This window comes from Haliaeetus leucocephalus, unplaced genomic scaffold, assembly GCF_000737465.1.
Source record: "Haliaeetus leucocephalus isolate CR32 unplaced genomic scaffold, Haliaeetus_leucocephalus-4.0 Scaffold135, whole genome shotgun sequence".
In the NCBI taxonomy this organism is placed as follows: domain Eukaryota; kingdom Metazoa; phylum Chordata; class Aves; order Accipitriformes; family Accipitridae; genus Haliaeetus; species Haliaeetus leucocephalus.
In genome coordinates, this window is record NW_010972571.1 from 1,321,279 (window position 1) to 1,336,967 (window position 15,689).

At 36.9% G+C, this 15,689-nt stretch overlaps 1 protein-coding gene across 1 annotated transcript in view; it reads right to left on the minus strand.

Annotated features, from left to right (window-relative positions):
* The window catches only part of TBC1D5 (TBC1 domain family, member 5), a 297,889-nt gene that overhangs the window by 111,216 nt on the left and 170,984 nt on the right, over positions 1-15,689 (minus strand). Inside the window, exon 13 of the mRNA XM_010585896.1 lies at positions 12,578-12,750. Within this exon, the coding sequence (XP_010584198.1) occupies positions 12,578-12,750 (173 nt within the window). The remainder of the gene's footprint in view (positions 1-12,577; positions 12,751-15,689) is intronic.

The following is a 15,689-nucleotide window of genomic DNA, read 5'->3' on the forward strand; positions in this document are numbered from 1 at the left end:
GGGGGGCGGAGCGAGCCCGGCCCCGGCCCTGGGCCGGGTTTCAGGCGGCGGCCGCAGGGGCACCGGGACCCGGGTTCAAATCCCCCAGACAGACGGGGAAAAGGAGGCCGCTCCGGGCTCTCCGGCAGCGTATTTTTCATCATTTTCCTGCATTTCCACCTTGAGCAACCCTCGTAAGAATCAGCATTAAGCCCCTCCTGAATCGCACGCCGCTGTGCGGTTTGGCGTCTCTTTCTACGCTGAGGGACGTTTAGCGCGCAGCGTAGAGAGGCGTCTCGCTTGGATCTCGCTGCGGGTGGGCCAAGCAGCCCTGAAGAATAAACAGCGTTCCAGTTGGAAAGAGCATCTCACCGAAGATGAAGACTTAGTTATAGTTGAGATATAGTGCAAACACGAAATACTCCAAGTTTCCCCCAGAAGGACTACTTGAAGTAAGATTTAAATCAATGTCACCCTTGGGGATTCGCACAAAGGTGGCCAACTGGAAGCACTGAAGAAGTAAATTATTTTATCCGAGAAGGAAAAATTATAGGAGGGCGATTCTCTAAATGCCAAAATTATCACAATATGCTAAACAAATATCTTTGCATTTGTAGTAAATACATATAGCATTGATACGCTTTGAATCAATGGTCAATTTAACATGCATGCTAAATTTTACGCAAAACAAGACTCTTAATTCACTTGGGTTAATAAACATAAAATTCTGATAATTACAGATACAATAATGTCATATGAGCACTTTAAACATATGCTGTGGGAATTAAATCCTGGCTATTCCTGCCCACTGAGGACCAGTTTTTAATCTTCGATGCATGATATGTAGTAATGGATTTTACGAGTTGACTTTTTTAAATTTGATGATCAGGTTAATGAAATTTATAATGATATTTTTCACACCAAGTTCAAAATAGTACTTAACTCCTTGGCAGAGGAATTCAGATTGGACATGTAATGGATGTACCAGCAACTGCTGGTGTGAAAGGATTAATCATCATTTTAGACTTTTATTAAATTAGATAAAATGGGATAGGCATGAATCAGAATATATAACAATTAATCACTGGACTTTATTGAGTCTTTTAAAAATCTTATTTGCTCCTGAGTTGATAACTAATCTAGGCCACTCTGTACCAGTTTGACAAACTCTCCAGATAATGACTGTGACTAGAACATTAATAATAGCGTCATTTCACCACAAAATATTTATTCTCTATGTGAATTAGGTTTTTTTTAACATTTACAGATGCTAAAGGTAATGCTCCATCTCAGTCACCCCAAAACCTTGTAATTCAGCTTATTCTTTGCTACTGAAATCTTTTGCTTTTATATATTCACTTGATTTTTGAAATTTAGGTAATGGACACACCAGCATGCACAGTTGACCAAAGTTTTTGGTATATCCAACTACCATTTAATGTAAATTGTTACAGCTATACACACTGGAATTGCTAGAAAATAAAAATTACTAAACTTTTGAAGTTTATTTATTGATCACTGAGAACCACCCCAGTTAAATTGTCATAAACCTCAACATCACAACAACTACTAATCCAGCTAATAGGAATTAAGGGAGATGGAAGATACATAATAAGCATCTAGGGGATATGGAATTTATCCCATGAGTGTAGTAAAGAGCTCATAATTTAAGAGTGCCAAAACCCAAGTGCATCATGAAGGTCTTTCCTCACAAGTGACATTAATTGCATATCCCACAGATGCTTATTACATATTCTATTTATACCTCCAAGAAGAAAAATATTCGTTTAAAGTTTAAAGGTTTAGTATTGCTTAAACAAAATGTAACACAGCTGTCTCATGATGTCACAGGGAATATCAAAGGCTGCAGCACAGAGTCATAATGTAAGAAATAGTTTAGACAGATGATAAATCAGGGGATGCATTTTGGTGGGAGAGTTCCAGAGCTCAGATGTACAGTAAAGCAGGATGTATAACTAAGTACTTTGGCTGAATATGGGATTACACCATTAAAAAGGTTTTTCTGATTACAGTTATTGAAATAAGAAAAAGGAGAATTAAATCTATTTGAATTCTTTTAAACAATTTTTCAATATACGTAACGTCAAACCATTAATACTAATACATGAATTACTAAGGTCAAAGATGCCATTATCTTTGGTACTGTTCAGTCTATACAAATACAAATGTGTCATCATTAAAGTTTCTGGATATTAAGCTCATTGACATGTTGCAAACTTTCCGTGGGAATTATTTCTTTTCTTCTATTGCCTGATTATTCTTTTGTGATTGTCGTGGTTTAACCCCAGCCAGCAACTAAGCACCACGCAGCCGCTCCCTCACTCCCCCCCATCCAGTGGGATGGGGGAGAAAATCGGGAAAAGAAGTAAAACTCCTGGGTTGAGATAAGAACGGTTTAATAGAACAGAAAAGAAGAAACTAATAATGATAATGATAACACTAATAAAATGACAACAGTAGTAATAAAAGGATCAGAATGTACAAATGATGCGCAGGGCAATTGCTCACCACCCGCCGACCGACACCCAGCCAGTCCCCAAGCCGCGAATCCCTGCCCCCCACTTCCCAGTTCCTAAACTAGAAGGGACGTCCCATGGTATGGAATACACTGTTGGCCAGTTTGGGTCAGGTGCCCTGGCTGGGCATGAGAAGCTGAAAAATCCTTGACTATAGTCTAAACACTACTGAGCAACAACTGAAAACATCAGAGTTATCAACATTCTTCACATACTGAACTCAAACCATAGCACTGTACCAGCTACTAGGAAGACAGTTAACTCTATCCCAGCTGAAACCAGGACAGTGATTTCTCTCATAGATAAGTGAGGCAATGAGGAGAATCTTTGATTCAAGATGTCCCAAATATTCTAGTTAACTGTATGTCCATTATTTAGAAAAAAGCCCAACTGATATTGCCAATTTTGCACGTCATTCCCACGTGTACTTGTTAGAAGAAATGGAATAAGTGAAAAGGCCCAAGCTTAAACTCCAACAACTCATACAACGTTTACTGATATAAGTTGTAAACAGCTAAGAACTGTGTTTAGATGTTGTCTGGAATTTTGATTTAAGCACTGTATACAGTATTTAATAACATACAGCATATTACACAGTTCTGCTGCTGCTACGTTGCGCATGAGGGTATGTGTATAGATTTATCCAAAGTATCAAAATATTTTTTACAAAATTTTCCACCTCTGTTGATAAAACCCTGGTAGCATCATTGGTAGGAGTAACAGCAATCAGAACCAGGGGAAGTTTCATTATATTATATTTGATTACATTATATTATATTACAAACTTAAAGGACAGAAAATATGAAATTTCTTTTCTCTCTCCCCTTTCTCAATACCAAGAGCAAAATAAAATATATTGCTTGTGTGGCATTCAAAGATCACTGTATTGCACACTTTTTCAGACTTGAAGGACAAAAACAAATTATATAAGGAAATCAGAGAAAGCATGCTAACATGGTCCTAATTTCAAATAAGGTGATAAGCAGTAAAGAAAAGCAGAACATTAAAAATTATAGATGACAATGTAAAGGTCTATGAAAAGAGGTGCTTTCTTGTGGACTTCCCAAGCTGATGTTATATTGGGTGATGCTGTTTTGCTTCTCTGAAATTTGGGAAGAATTATTGTCCTGTTGTCAATACATTCAACAGTGAATAACAAGGTCTAGGTGCATCCACTGCCTTCTTTCCTTATAAACAATGCTATCTGGAAATTCAAGGAAGTCATCAACAGCAGTCAATATCAAGCTGCAAATGGTATGCTAAGTGTTTTCAGAGGAAGAAAATAGAAGAGCAGCACCCTTGGCTTTCTGTAAAAATTCAAGTGTGACTCATTCATTGATTTCAGAACATGTGTTTGAAACCAGCTCCTACTCTTGTCTGCTTTTATTCTTTTTCACCTGGCAATTCTATTTTGCAGTGCTGTGCACAGATTTTCTCTTCTTGCCAAATTGTGTGGGGCCTTCATGCTCAGTTATATAACTTAACCCCTTAGAGCCTCGTGCTATTACATTCAGTACAAGGGGTGATGAAATATTCTCTTTTTTTTTTTACGGTATTAGTTTGGTAAAATAACTCTATTTTTAGAAATGTTTCTCAAACATAATTTCTCATTCCTTACCTAGACTAAAATATTGTGAATTCATACAATATGCAAAAGTTACACAAAATTGTGCACCCTAATTAACAGCACTGCTCTTGAGCAACCTATTCCTGTGACCTGTGTTAATGGATTTTATTCTTCAGATATGGCTGGCTTGCTTTAATATTTCATAGCATACTTTTAAAAATTCTTGCTCAAAACCACATCAGAAACAGAAAGATACTCAAGGCATGCACCTATTTGGAACATGATTTTTTTTTTATTGATGAAGCTTCTACATCTCTAGTAAGATGCTGGAAAGAGGTGCACAAGGTCATGGAGAACTACTATCCAGCTTACACATTTTAAAAGTGAGGACAGTCAGTTGTGTTATTTTCAGGGCAGGACCTTTTCCTGTTGCGTGCATTTCCAATGCTGCCATGTATTTATCCAACTCCAGAACTCCCAATAAAACAGCTGTCAGAGAAGTCTCAGAACATATATAATCTAATTTATATAGGTTGCCTGCAGAATTGCCCACCTTTTTTTTTTTTGGCCCCCAAACCCCTTACCTCAGTCAGTAACATTTAGTTAGACTGAATGGGGGGCGAGCACTGTCCATAGGGGTAGAAATGGCTATCCAAGAACTATGCTTGGTATCTGAAATGGAAACAGACTGTCTTGACGACCTGCTGAATTATTACTTTTGTGTGGAGAAAAAGCAAAAAGGAAGTGTTCTTCCCAATGCTGACACTATACTGCCTTTCATTTTCCAGATTAACTGCATTCCACTGGGCAACCAGACGTCTCTAGAGAAAATGCAGACTGGCCATATTCCTACAGAGTTACTATTTCGCTAATTTTCAACAACATTTTCATTAGGGATGAATTGTGGCTTCAGGATATAATTTTCTGCTAAAACTAAAGACGCAGATGAAAATGATGCTGAAGAGCTAGATGATTAACATATCCTCTTAGGCTGATGGAGACTCAGACTGAAGACTGTGCTATCCCTGAAGTTGACATCCCACCCCTTAAGGCAGTTCACCAACTATTGTTTTTTTCTCGAATGCAATTTCCCGTCATTCTTACCCCCACCCATGAAAATCCAAAATGGCCTAGTTTGTTCTGACATGGAAAAACAACGAAATATTAACAACTTTGAGTTTTTTTATGAAATCTAACTCCTGTGCTTCCAACAGGCCTACATTGTGCATTTAAATATTTCATGCTTATTTGTTTAAAGATTTCAAACAGGATTCTCTTATCTGCACTACACACTTGATCCCGGCTGTGTTTAAAGACGACAGTATAACTTTTAAATTTTACAATTTAGTTACTAAATTGTGTTTACTATCTCTTGCCATTGCTCTTGTTGAGGATCCTCTTTGTATTCTAGCAGAGGCATCTCTTTGGGTGGCTCTTTTTTATAAGCATTGGGACAATGCAAAAGAACCAAAAGATTCTCAGGGTGACTGTCTGTCTGTATTAGTCTTCAGACTATCTTTGGGTATTGGCTTTTATCTTAAGGACTCATGACAGGATGATCTTTCCATGCTGGATGGCGCACATGGTTCTCTTCACTACTTTACTATCATCTCTAAAGGTATGTCTTTGCAGGAAAATAAAAGGCGTGCTAGTAACATGTTTGCATGCCCATACTAACTTGATTCAGATAGACCAGGTAAGAGTAAGCAGTAAGGATGAAGCACTGGTTAACCAAAACATGAATTATCCACAGGCCTGGATTCTACAGGAGATGCTTTGGTTGCTAGCAAGTGCTTAAGTCCAAAGTGCTGTATTTTGCCTACCAACATCATGTTAACATAGGCATGCTAGCACAGTTTCATTTTTTAGGCATATGCTGAGGTAATTGCCTTCTGCAACAGTTACTTGACCTACCTATTGCATTTTCTGTACCAATTTCCAACATGAGTTTTCTAGACTTTCTGCGTGGTTGAAAGAAACAAAATGATACACTAAAATTAAACAGTACTGGTTAACCTGAACAGCTGATGTGATTTAAGTATAAAGAAAGGAAAGGAGAAGTAAATACTTGATATATGGCACCTTGAATTCCTTTCTAGAGTACAACTTCTACATTCATTGTTCAGCTTTTATAATCAATAGCTATTGACTACAAAAATAGAAGAAAAAAAAAGACAAAGAGCCTTTCAAACATCTGTATATATTCCTATTAAATTCATCACAGGTTTCAGAAGATATTTATTCTATTCAAATCCACTGGTCTCTAAGCCTACTTATGTTTAATGCCACCAGATTTTTTTTTTTTTTTAAGGGTATGTGACAAAAGTCAAAATGGAAGCCTTCTTGCTTGTTTCTTTCCCAGATAAAGATAATTCCCTGTACTTCATATGGGAAGCACATCACCTGCATCAAGGAGCAACATAATGACAAATCTGCATTCCATCCTCACAGCCATCCAGTACTACTCATTATCATCTCAGCACATAATTATGCGGCAGGAGAGTAAAACTCAGATGAACACTTTTGACACCTCAACCAATCCTTCATTCTGTTTATAGAGTGGGCTTTTACATTATGTATATGTTAAAATCTTAAGTCTAAGGTAAGACTAAAATACTATTTGTGACAGTCGCGAAAAAAGATAAAATCGGAAGTTCATCATACTGTAATTTTTAACCTAATACACAACAAGAAGCAGCACAAAATGAAATACACATTTTTTCAATCAACAAACCAGAAAGCTTTTTGGAGAAACCCAACAATGAGCAACAGATATCTATCCTTTAAGAACAGGAAAAGGTGAGTAGCCTCACTTCAAAACAGAAGAAAAGCAGCTTCTAGAGTTAAGTAGGATTTGCTTGCGGCCTGAAAGTAAGATACCTACCCTGATGCTTCAAGAATTTTCCACATTTACTTGCACAGAGCAAATCCTTTGAGCTAGTAAACCATTGCAATACAACTGGTATGTCAACAGTAGGTAAGGCAATCCCTCTCTCCATCAAAATATACTGTAGCTTTCTACATTAGCTTCAGATGTGTTTTCTTCTGTCACCTAACTTTGAACTTACAGGTTTCTTCTTACAACACATTTTTCACTATGCAAGATAGAATTCATAGTAAAGTCTTCAGATGTCTGAGTCATCCCCCAAAAGCTTTATCTAAAAATCCAGTAGACTGCATCTCTTCTTAATTTGTGGGACCAAGAGTGGATGGTAACCTTTCTTAGAAAGGCCTGTTCATCTGGCAGTAAATCCTTAGCAAGGCCTCTACTGACAGACAAGCTGGGATTTATATTCCATTAAAATCTGCTTTATATGTAATGCTTTGTTTAAGTCAAACAGAAAATAATTACTGGAAATCAACAGCACTACCAGTTACTGAGTTCACGATTAATTTGGTCCTGGGCATTCAAATGAGATTATTACTTTGTTCAGAAAGACTTTGTATTTGCCTAGTCTTAGCCATTGCTAGATACTCATTTATTTTAATAGCAAGGCCAGATTTTGGTGGTTCCCCTACTACATGCACAATAGCTCAAAGTTGCTTTCATTGTAATTGCTGTCCGGTTAATTGGGGACACTGGATTAAAAACTACAGAGGAACTGTAATTGGTTTGGACCATGCCATATATTATCTCCCTCATTTTTTTTGTGAAGTGTGAGAATCCAAAATAAACCCAGGCATCCTGGATGATCTGTAAAGTTCTCCTTAGTAACACTGATCTTTGATCCACTTTTTCTGGAGATCATGAAGATTTCTTATGCTGATGACTAGTGGGATTTTTTTTTTTTTTTTCCTGGATACAATGAATATGATTTATGTTCCTTTACTGCACAGGTAAAATCCTTTAAATTCTCCCTCCAGAGACCAATATGGTTATGGAAAAGAATACTGCCTGGCACCATAATGGCATGGGAGAGAAACTAAAACAGGTGGATGCCCCACAGCAGTGCTCATAGCAAAGCAACTAAGAATAGTAATAGTGGAGCAGCACATCTGCTGTTGACTTTGCTGTAACATAACCTTTCTAATGCTACCTTCAAATCTACACTCGTGCCGAATTACCCTGTAACTTAGTCTGCATCCTTCTCTTCTTTTTTTTTTTCTTTGCTGGATGAGATAGGCTTCTTCCTGAAGTATAATTGTGGTATCAGCCTAAAGGGCTGAAACTGCATCTCGAACTGCAGTAGGCAGTATGTCTATCTGATTGATCACCATAAAGCAGAGTGGCAGCAGGAGGCAAAGTCATCGGCACTGAATGTTCTAAGAAGGCCTTTTTTGTACTGAGATTAAGCTATCATGAAATATTTACACTCACTTCTGCATGCGCTTTATTGTCTATTGGATATGTGCTTAGAAAGAGTTTGCTTAACCAATATAATACTGCCATCAGTGTTATGATGCAGAAGCTAGTGAGTTTATGCCAACAGTTAATTTTTGTTCTTAAATAAAGCTTTTTACACTTATGCCTTGTCATTATCTTTGTATGCATTATTTCTATACAACCTTGTCATATATATTTACATGATGTGGCTGTACTTATTGCATGTAGTTCTATGAGAATTTCATTTGATGTAGTATAATTCACTTTGAAACCCTCAGTACAATGATATTATGCGGGACTTTTTCCAATGGATTCATCTTTTCAATGAAATGTAAAAGAAGTCCTCTACTACAAATTACCCTAAATGGAAGAAAATTTCCTAAAATACAGATATATGAACACTCAAGCCTTGTCCTTTCTCAAACTGAGAGCACAACCTGCTTAATTTGCCACTACAAACACTGGCCACTGCAGAAACTGCAGAATGGTTTTGCAATAATTATTTTGTAGTTTAACATGAATTAGATGTAAGGGTCAAAGAAATTAACACTAGAATACCATTTAATCTAGGACATTAATCATTGTTAACTCATCTAATTTTACAATTAAACTGGATATTCGATCCGTCAACCCTTCAGAGTATCCAATCTTTTTGTTCAATCTTCACATTTTTTTGTTTTTATTTAGAGAAAAGTTTATTATCAGGAAGCATGTCACTGAATTATTACTGTAATCAATTCCATTTATTTTCAAACCATTCTTGTGCTTTAGTTTACAAAGTACAAAGTTAGATATGATTAGATAATTCTTATAGTTTGCTTAGACTGTATGCAATTCGCAGTGCTACTGGGAACGTGGAACAATGTTATTCTGCAAAACATTATCTTAGGGTCTAAAAACAAGCTAGAGACACGGCAAATAAAGAAGACTGAAGAATGATAAGGCACAAAGCCTTTATCTCTGTATTGCTGGTTCCATTTTGGCTGATATTAATAGCAGCTGAATAATTACCACAGGGATACGCAGCGGCTGACTGCAAGTGAATGAATGTGCTGTCTCACAAAATTTCCAGCTACAGAAATTCCTGTGCTAAGGCTCCTACTGTATATGACACCAACCTGAATGACCAGAGCACAGAAGTATGGCATAGCCAGGACCCTACTATACCTTGCTATACCTAACAGAGTCCTCTTTCTGATCAGCAATGAAATGAGATAGCCAGGTAATGTGAAGTGTGTTCACTCATGCCCTCCAGAAGATACAGAAATCCACTCCCTTGAGCTAAAACTTTACAAAATGCAAACTACCTAGGGAAAAAGTTTCTTCTGAACTGATGGCACCTCCCAGCGTGCAACTTAGTGTACCAGGCTGAGGCTAATGACACCACGGTTTGCAGAGAACTAACCGATGAAGAAAAAAATAAAGATTTTTAACATTGATATGATAAACACTATAATGAGTATACTTTTCCACAAAACCAGCATACAACTTTTGCACTACTGGACAGCAACCTAAATTAATGAGTCATACCACACGTACTGAAATGCCTGTTAAAGCTGGTCTCGTAAGCAGGTAAGCATGATTTCAAGAAGTGTGTAACCACATTTTATTTTAAAGGACAGTTTCTGAATGTGAAAATGTACAACGCACTAGGGTACCTGGCTTCCCAGCAGAACAAGTCTCCTTGGTGTTTGAAAAATAAAAGGACTATTTGTAAACATCAAAGGTTGAAATCAACTGTATGAAAATACAGAGTAAGTAAGCTTGCCCCAGAAGGTTATAGAAGGATGCAAAGTATAAAATACTGTATTTTTAAATAAGTGAACTGTATAACTTGTTCAGGCTAGGGGACACTGCCACTAAACAGAAGCCTTTCCTGTTGATACTTTTCACCAGGAATGCCATAATATCTTTTGAGGAAAGTTCCCACTCTTCCTTCTACCATTTGTATATTTTCTGAGTGATATCAAGGCTGACAGATGAATATTTATTGTTGGCAAAACCAACGAACTTCAGCAAAACAACAAACTTCAACAAAAAGCTCACATGAATTCTGCACTTGGGTTAGGTTTAGCAATTATTAATAACCTATTATGTTTAAGAAATGCTGTTTCTAGTTCAAAAAATGTTAAATACAGGAAAAGATCCAGCATCTGAGACTGTCAGCTGGCTCACTACTGGAAATTACTATTCTGAAGAGTTCAGACATCATTAAAGGTGAGAATAATACAACACAGTCATGTTCCTTTCCCTTTCTTTTTCTCCTGTCCTCTATATTAAATCAGAAATCAGAGAAGGATATGACCTCACAGGCAACCTACTTTCCTCTTCTGCCAATGCAGACTCATTCTCTATGATACTATCCATTTGTGAGAGCTTTTCAAAGCCTGTCTTTAAAATATTCTGATGGTTTTTCCTTTGTTAATTTTGATATATTATTTTACAGCCTAACAGCTCCCTCTTAGTAAGGTTTTCCTGATAGTCAGCCTGAAGCTCTCTCTCATAATTCATTCCCTTAACTGTAAATTTCTTTATTCAGATTCAGTTCTATTTATGCCACACCAGACTGCACCAATCTTCTGTTATTATAATGTTATGTTTTGAGCTAAAGTCTAATTTTTTCTTTCAATTATTTCTCTTACTGAAAGGCAAAGTCTTATACTGAAGTAAGTACCTACAGTACAAATTATTTTTGCCCCAGAATATGTTTGCAAATTTCTGAGGCTTATCTTATTTTATTTTCTGTGTGTTTTCATAAGCCTTCATAAAAAAGAAACACCGTCTTTTTGTTTTCCTTGATATTTATACTGCCTACTTATTCATTACTACCCCTGAAGTTTATTAAGGATGCTTGCTTTCTCTTCCAGACTAGTGAAGATATTAAGAAAATACACAACTCTACACTATGCAAAAAATACTATAATAGGACAATCTGGCCTCTTCATACTTTTAATACCTTGAGTTTACTTGGCTTATTCTTCCACTCCCTGTAACCCATTCCTATCAAAACTACTTAAATAAGTTTTGTAGAACTACATTTATCTTCCTAATATATGTTAGTTGTAAGTCTGGGACTACTACTTAGTCTTAGTTCAACTCTCCTCTTGAGGGTATACGATGTCTCAGCATTTTTCCATTTTACTGTAACATCAAATTAGACTTTAATCTTAAGTATTGCAGTTATGGCCTGACATTTACACAGTCCCCTCCTCCCTCCCTTTCTACACTTTCTATTGAGTTGTTAAATGTAATTCACAATTATATTTGGAAATTCACACCATCACTGCAAAAAGTAAAAAAAAATTGAAAGTGTTATTTTTCTGCCACTGCAACTGCACATAAAGCTTGCCATTTCTTTAAGGAATGATCAAAATGAATCAAATGTCTAGAATTCCAAACAATGAAGGCAAAATTCTTCCTCAAAACCACAGTCAATTCACAGTTACTCATGGCTCATCCAAGTTGCCCGCTTTGTATTGACCCAGACTGACTATAGCAGACATAACTGCTTTGGATGCAATGCTGTGCAAACACGTGGACAAGGCCACATCCAAAGTCACGCCTGGCCTGAGAAGCCCCCCTGGAACGGGGGCACGCAATACAACCAGCTGAACAGATCTGAGCCAGCTTAATGGAAAATGGACCAGCTGGGCTGACTCTGCGTACAGACACTTTATTATCTCCATGTGTTGACTTTTAACATGCCCCACCACGCCTGAATTACCAGTATTCAAAACCCCGTTATTGCAATAGAGGAAAGTTCCCTGATACTGAACTGGTGATAAAATTAAGTAAATAAACCATTCAGTGACAATAATTTTCCCCTTTCCCGCTTCTTTGTGTCCTGTTATCCCATTCGTTCTTATAGGAAAACCACAGGTAGAATAAGCACTCGATTCAGTACATACTTCGTCACTACACTGGGAGTCTTCGTCAAGTTCTCTAATATGTAGCTGAATGGACTTTATCTGCACTGGAAATGCCACTGCCACAAATACAACAGTGGGGTGTCATTTACTGTAATGCTGCCAACTGAGTAAGTTCTAAGAGAGAAGCAGTACTTCTTTTTAGTCCCATTCCTCTAACCCTAAATTTAAGGAAAAAAATGTCCTAATGTAATGAATTAAAAACAGAAGAAATTAAATTAAATAATGCTTTGCAAACACTTACAGTCCATAAATCTGTGGAGCAATTTCCAGTCGGTTCAGATGCATGTACAGCTCAATATCATGTTTCTTCAGCAGATGATCCTGAATTTGGTTTACCTTTGCTACAATAGCAATAGATGGGCCTAAGTCCTGTGGCCTTGCAAATGGCATAGGTGTAATCATCACATCTTTCTCCTGTAGACACAGAAAACAGGGGAAAGAAAAGAACATCCCATAAAGCCTTATTGTCTACAGGGATTGTCTACAAGAGCTTTGTTTTGTTGTAATCATTGGCTTCCAAAGAAACATAAAAATATTAATAATTTGTTTCTTTTCCAGCAAAAGAGTAATGTCAAGCATCCACTTCTGTGGAAGGTATTGTGGGATTCCCCTTCCCAGGCGTGCCAAGGTTCATCCCCTCGTTCTGCGCGTCAATTTTTACGTGTGTGCTTTACTTTTCATGCTCTGACAAAATGTTGACAGCTTTAGTTTAGCTTTAATATCAGCAGGCTGAGTCATTCCAGAGCAAAGCAGAAGAATGGTAACTTAGTAGAGAATATATGCCCTCAGAGGACAATAAATTGCATACCAAATAGGAAAGAACTTATTTTTGAACAATCCTTTCTAAACAGGCTTCCCTTACTCAGAAAATCTGGTGGCTGTACCTCAAAATCTATGCAACTTTGATAAAGCATCAGAAAACTTTTAAAACAAAAAAGAAATAGAACAGTGAGATGAAGCTGATGGTTAGAAGGTAGTTGGTTGGACCTAAAGGTTGTGCAAACTATGTCATGATCTAGAACATGACACACACCGAGTGAACACAGAGGAAGAAAACTACTGAAATATTAGCATCCTTGAACCTGATAATGCTTTTTAAATTTCTTCTTCCTGCAAAAGAGTGAAGTATTATTGAAAAAGACACAGAATGCTAGAAAGAAATGCAGCAAGTAATGAACTGCACTGAATAGGAAACATGTAAAAAGGAGGATGAGAAATAAAAAAGAACAAGTCAAACCTATCAAGAGAAAGATTGGGGAAAGGGAAATGGAGAATTAAGCTGTCAGGAACAATGTTAAAGTTATAAAAGAGGGAAAATTGGAACAGTAAGAAGAGAAGATTTTGCAATGACTTTGTTACAATCTGTCATTATGGCTCTCTGACCTGAAAGCTTCATTTTAGAAGATAGTTATTGTTTTTTCTACCCTTTTGCTCAGTATATTGATAGAGAAGCATTATCAAGGTCAAAGGGTAAATAATTTCAGAAGACTTCATTACAGCTTAAACTGTTGAAAGACAAATTGACTTGGTTCAATACAGTGAAAAGCACATTATTTTTAAAATTCAATAACAAAGAAAGGATCTTTTTGTTGTATAAACTATCCCCAAGGTTGTTTCCTATGGTTATAGTCCCTCTTCAACCCCATTCTCTTTGTATGAGCATTTTAAGAGGAAGGAAGAGAAGTACCCACATTTTTCAGTCATTTACAACATGGTTTAACATTCAAGTCGGCAGCGAAAACTTAATAATTTCTACCAAAAAGCCTATTTTTTATGCTGATCTCCTTTGCTTGAAATATTTTTTCTTAATTATTCCACTTCTGTACTGCAGAAAATATGGTATGATGCTAGCAGTGATTTCAGGTAAAATGTTTCTATTTAAAGAACTGATTGATTATAAATTGTACCTTAAAATCTGCTTAATTGTTGCTTTGCTATGGCAATTGCAGCAAAGGGACTGATCTATTACAGTGCAGTGGTTTTGCCATGCTTTTGTGGTACCAAAATATATCCATTTAAGATGCCCTAGCAAATGGCTTGACAAAAGCTCCCTCAGACTGTCAAATAAAGTTCACTGAAATGGCATCCTTTCATTCAAAATTTTTTCTGTTCTACCAAACAGAAATTTAAAATAAACACCTACCATCTTAGGGGCTAATAAGCAATGCCATTGCTTACTTAAACACTAAAGTTCTTCACAGCTGCAGGTACATTGAGAAAGGATATTTCTCCTACCTCCTTTTCTAATTTTCCATTAACTTCTTTATCGCCAAATTGGATAGTCTTCTTTTTATCCTGATTTTTGTTTCTCCACTGTATGGCTATTTCCTATTGTTGTTTCGGACCCATTTCATTGTTTTCTTGGTCATGTGCTAGAATGCAAAATACTGAAAAAGGGTATCCACTAATCTCCTTCTAATCTATACACAAACCCACTCCTAAAGTACAGTATGATATGATAACATTGCCTTAATGTTAAATGCCAGTCTATAGTAATCTTTTTCATGTACATATCAATTTACCTTTGAAACTAACCATAACAGTCTGTAACTCTCTATATTCCTAGACTGTGCATGGTCCATCAGTTGGCACACATATGGGGTATGAACTGTATTCTTGTTCATTCAATGTGAGTTTAACTTCAGCTTGACCACTGCATGCACTCAACTCTGACGACTCAAAAGTTCTGTATTTTTAAAGTTTCCTTGATTATAGGCATAGATTCTTGTATAGAAATCTCAATATTAGAATCTTTCTACTTATTTGAACTTGTAATATGAGAAGACTAGCTAGTTACTCAGATTAGCCTTTATATCATTAGTTGTCTGTGCGTTTAAAGCCATCTTTACGAAATTAGAAGACAGACCCTTAAACACCGGCTCAAGCGTCAAGAGATTCTAAGTATCAAAACTAATGCAAGCTTCCTCTTACGGAGGAGTGCCAAAACTGGAGTTATTTGTCACTTAGAGCATTTGTGCACCTTGGCATAATGCCGCACTGACACATTGCTGTCAGACTGACTGACTATCAACATGGTTAAGAGCATCAAATAATATATGCTAGCTTGCCATTTTTAAAAGCATGAGATAAGTAAATGGTATCCATCAAAATGCGGTTCATGAGCATCTCAGAAATTCACCCCATTAATTGAAATCTTCAAAGCATGACAGAATCTGTGGGGACAGCAGTTGCAATCAATAATCAATGCCTTGACTGTCCATGCCTCCCGATTTGGTGCACTCCACCAAGAAACTCAGTGGATGACTAGAGTGCATGTGATAGGTCTGTTGTCTCCTCTCACACAATTTGGTTGAGAAAATGACAATACATTTAGTCAGTTGAAATTGCTCCAA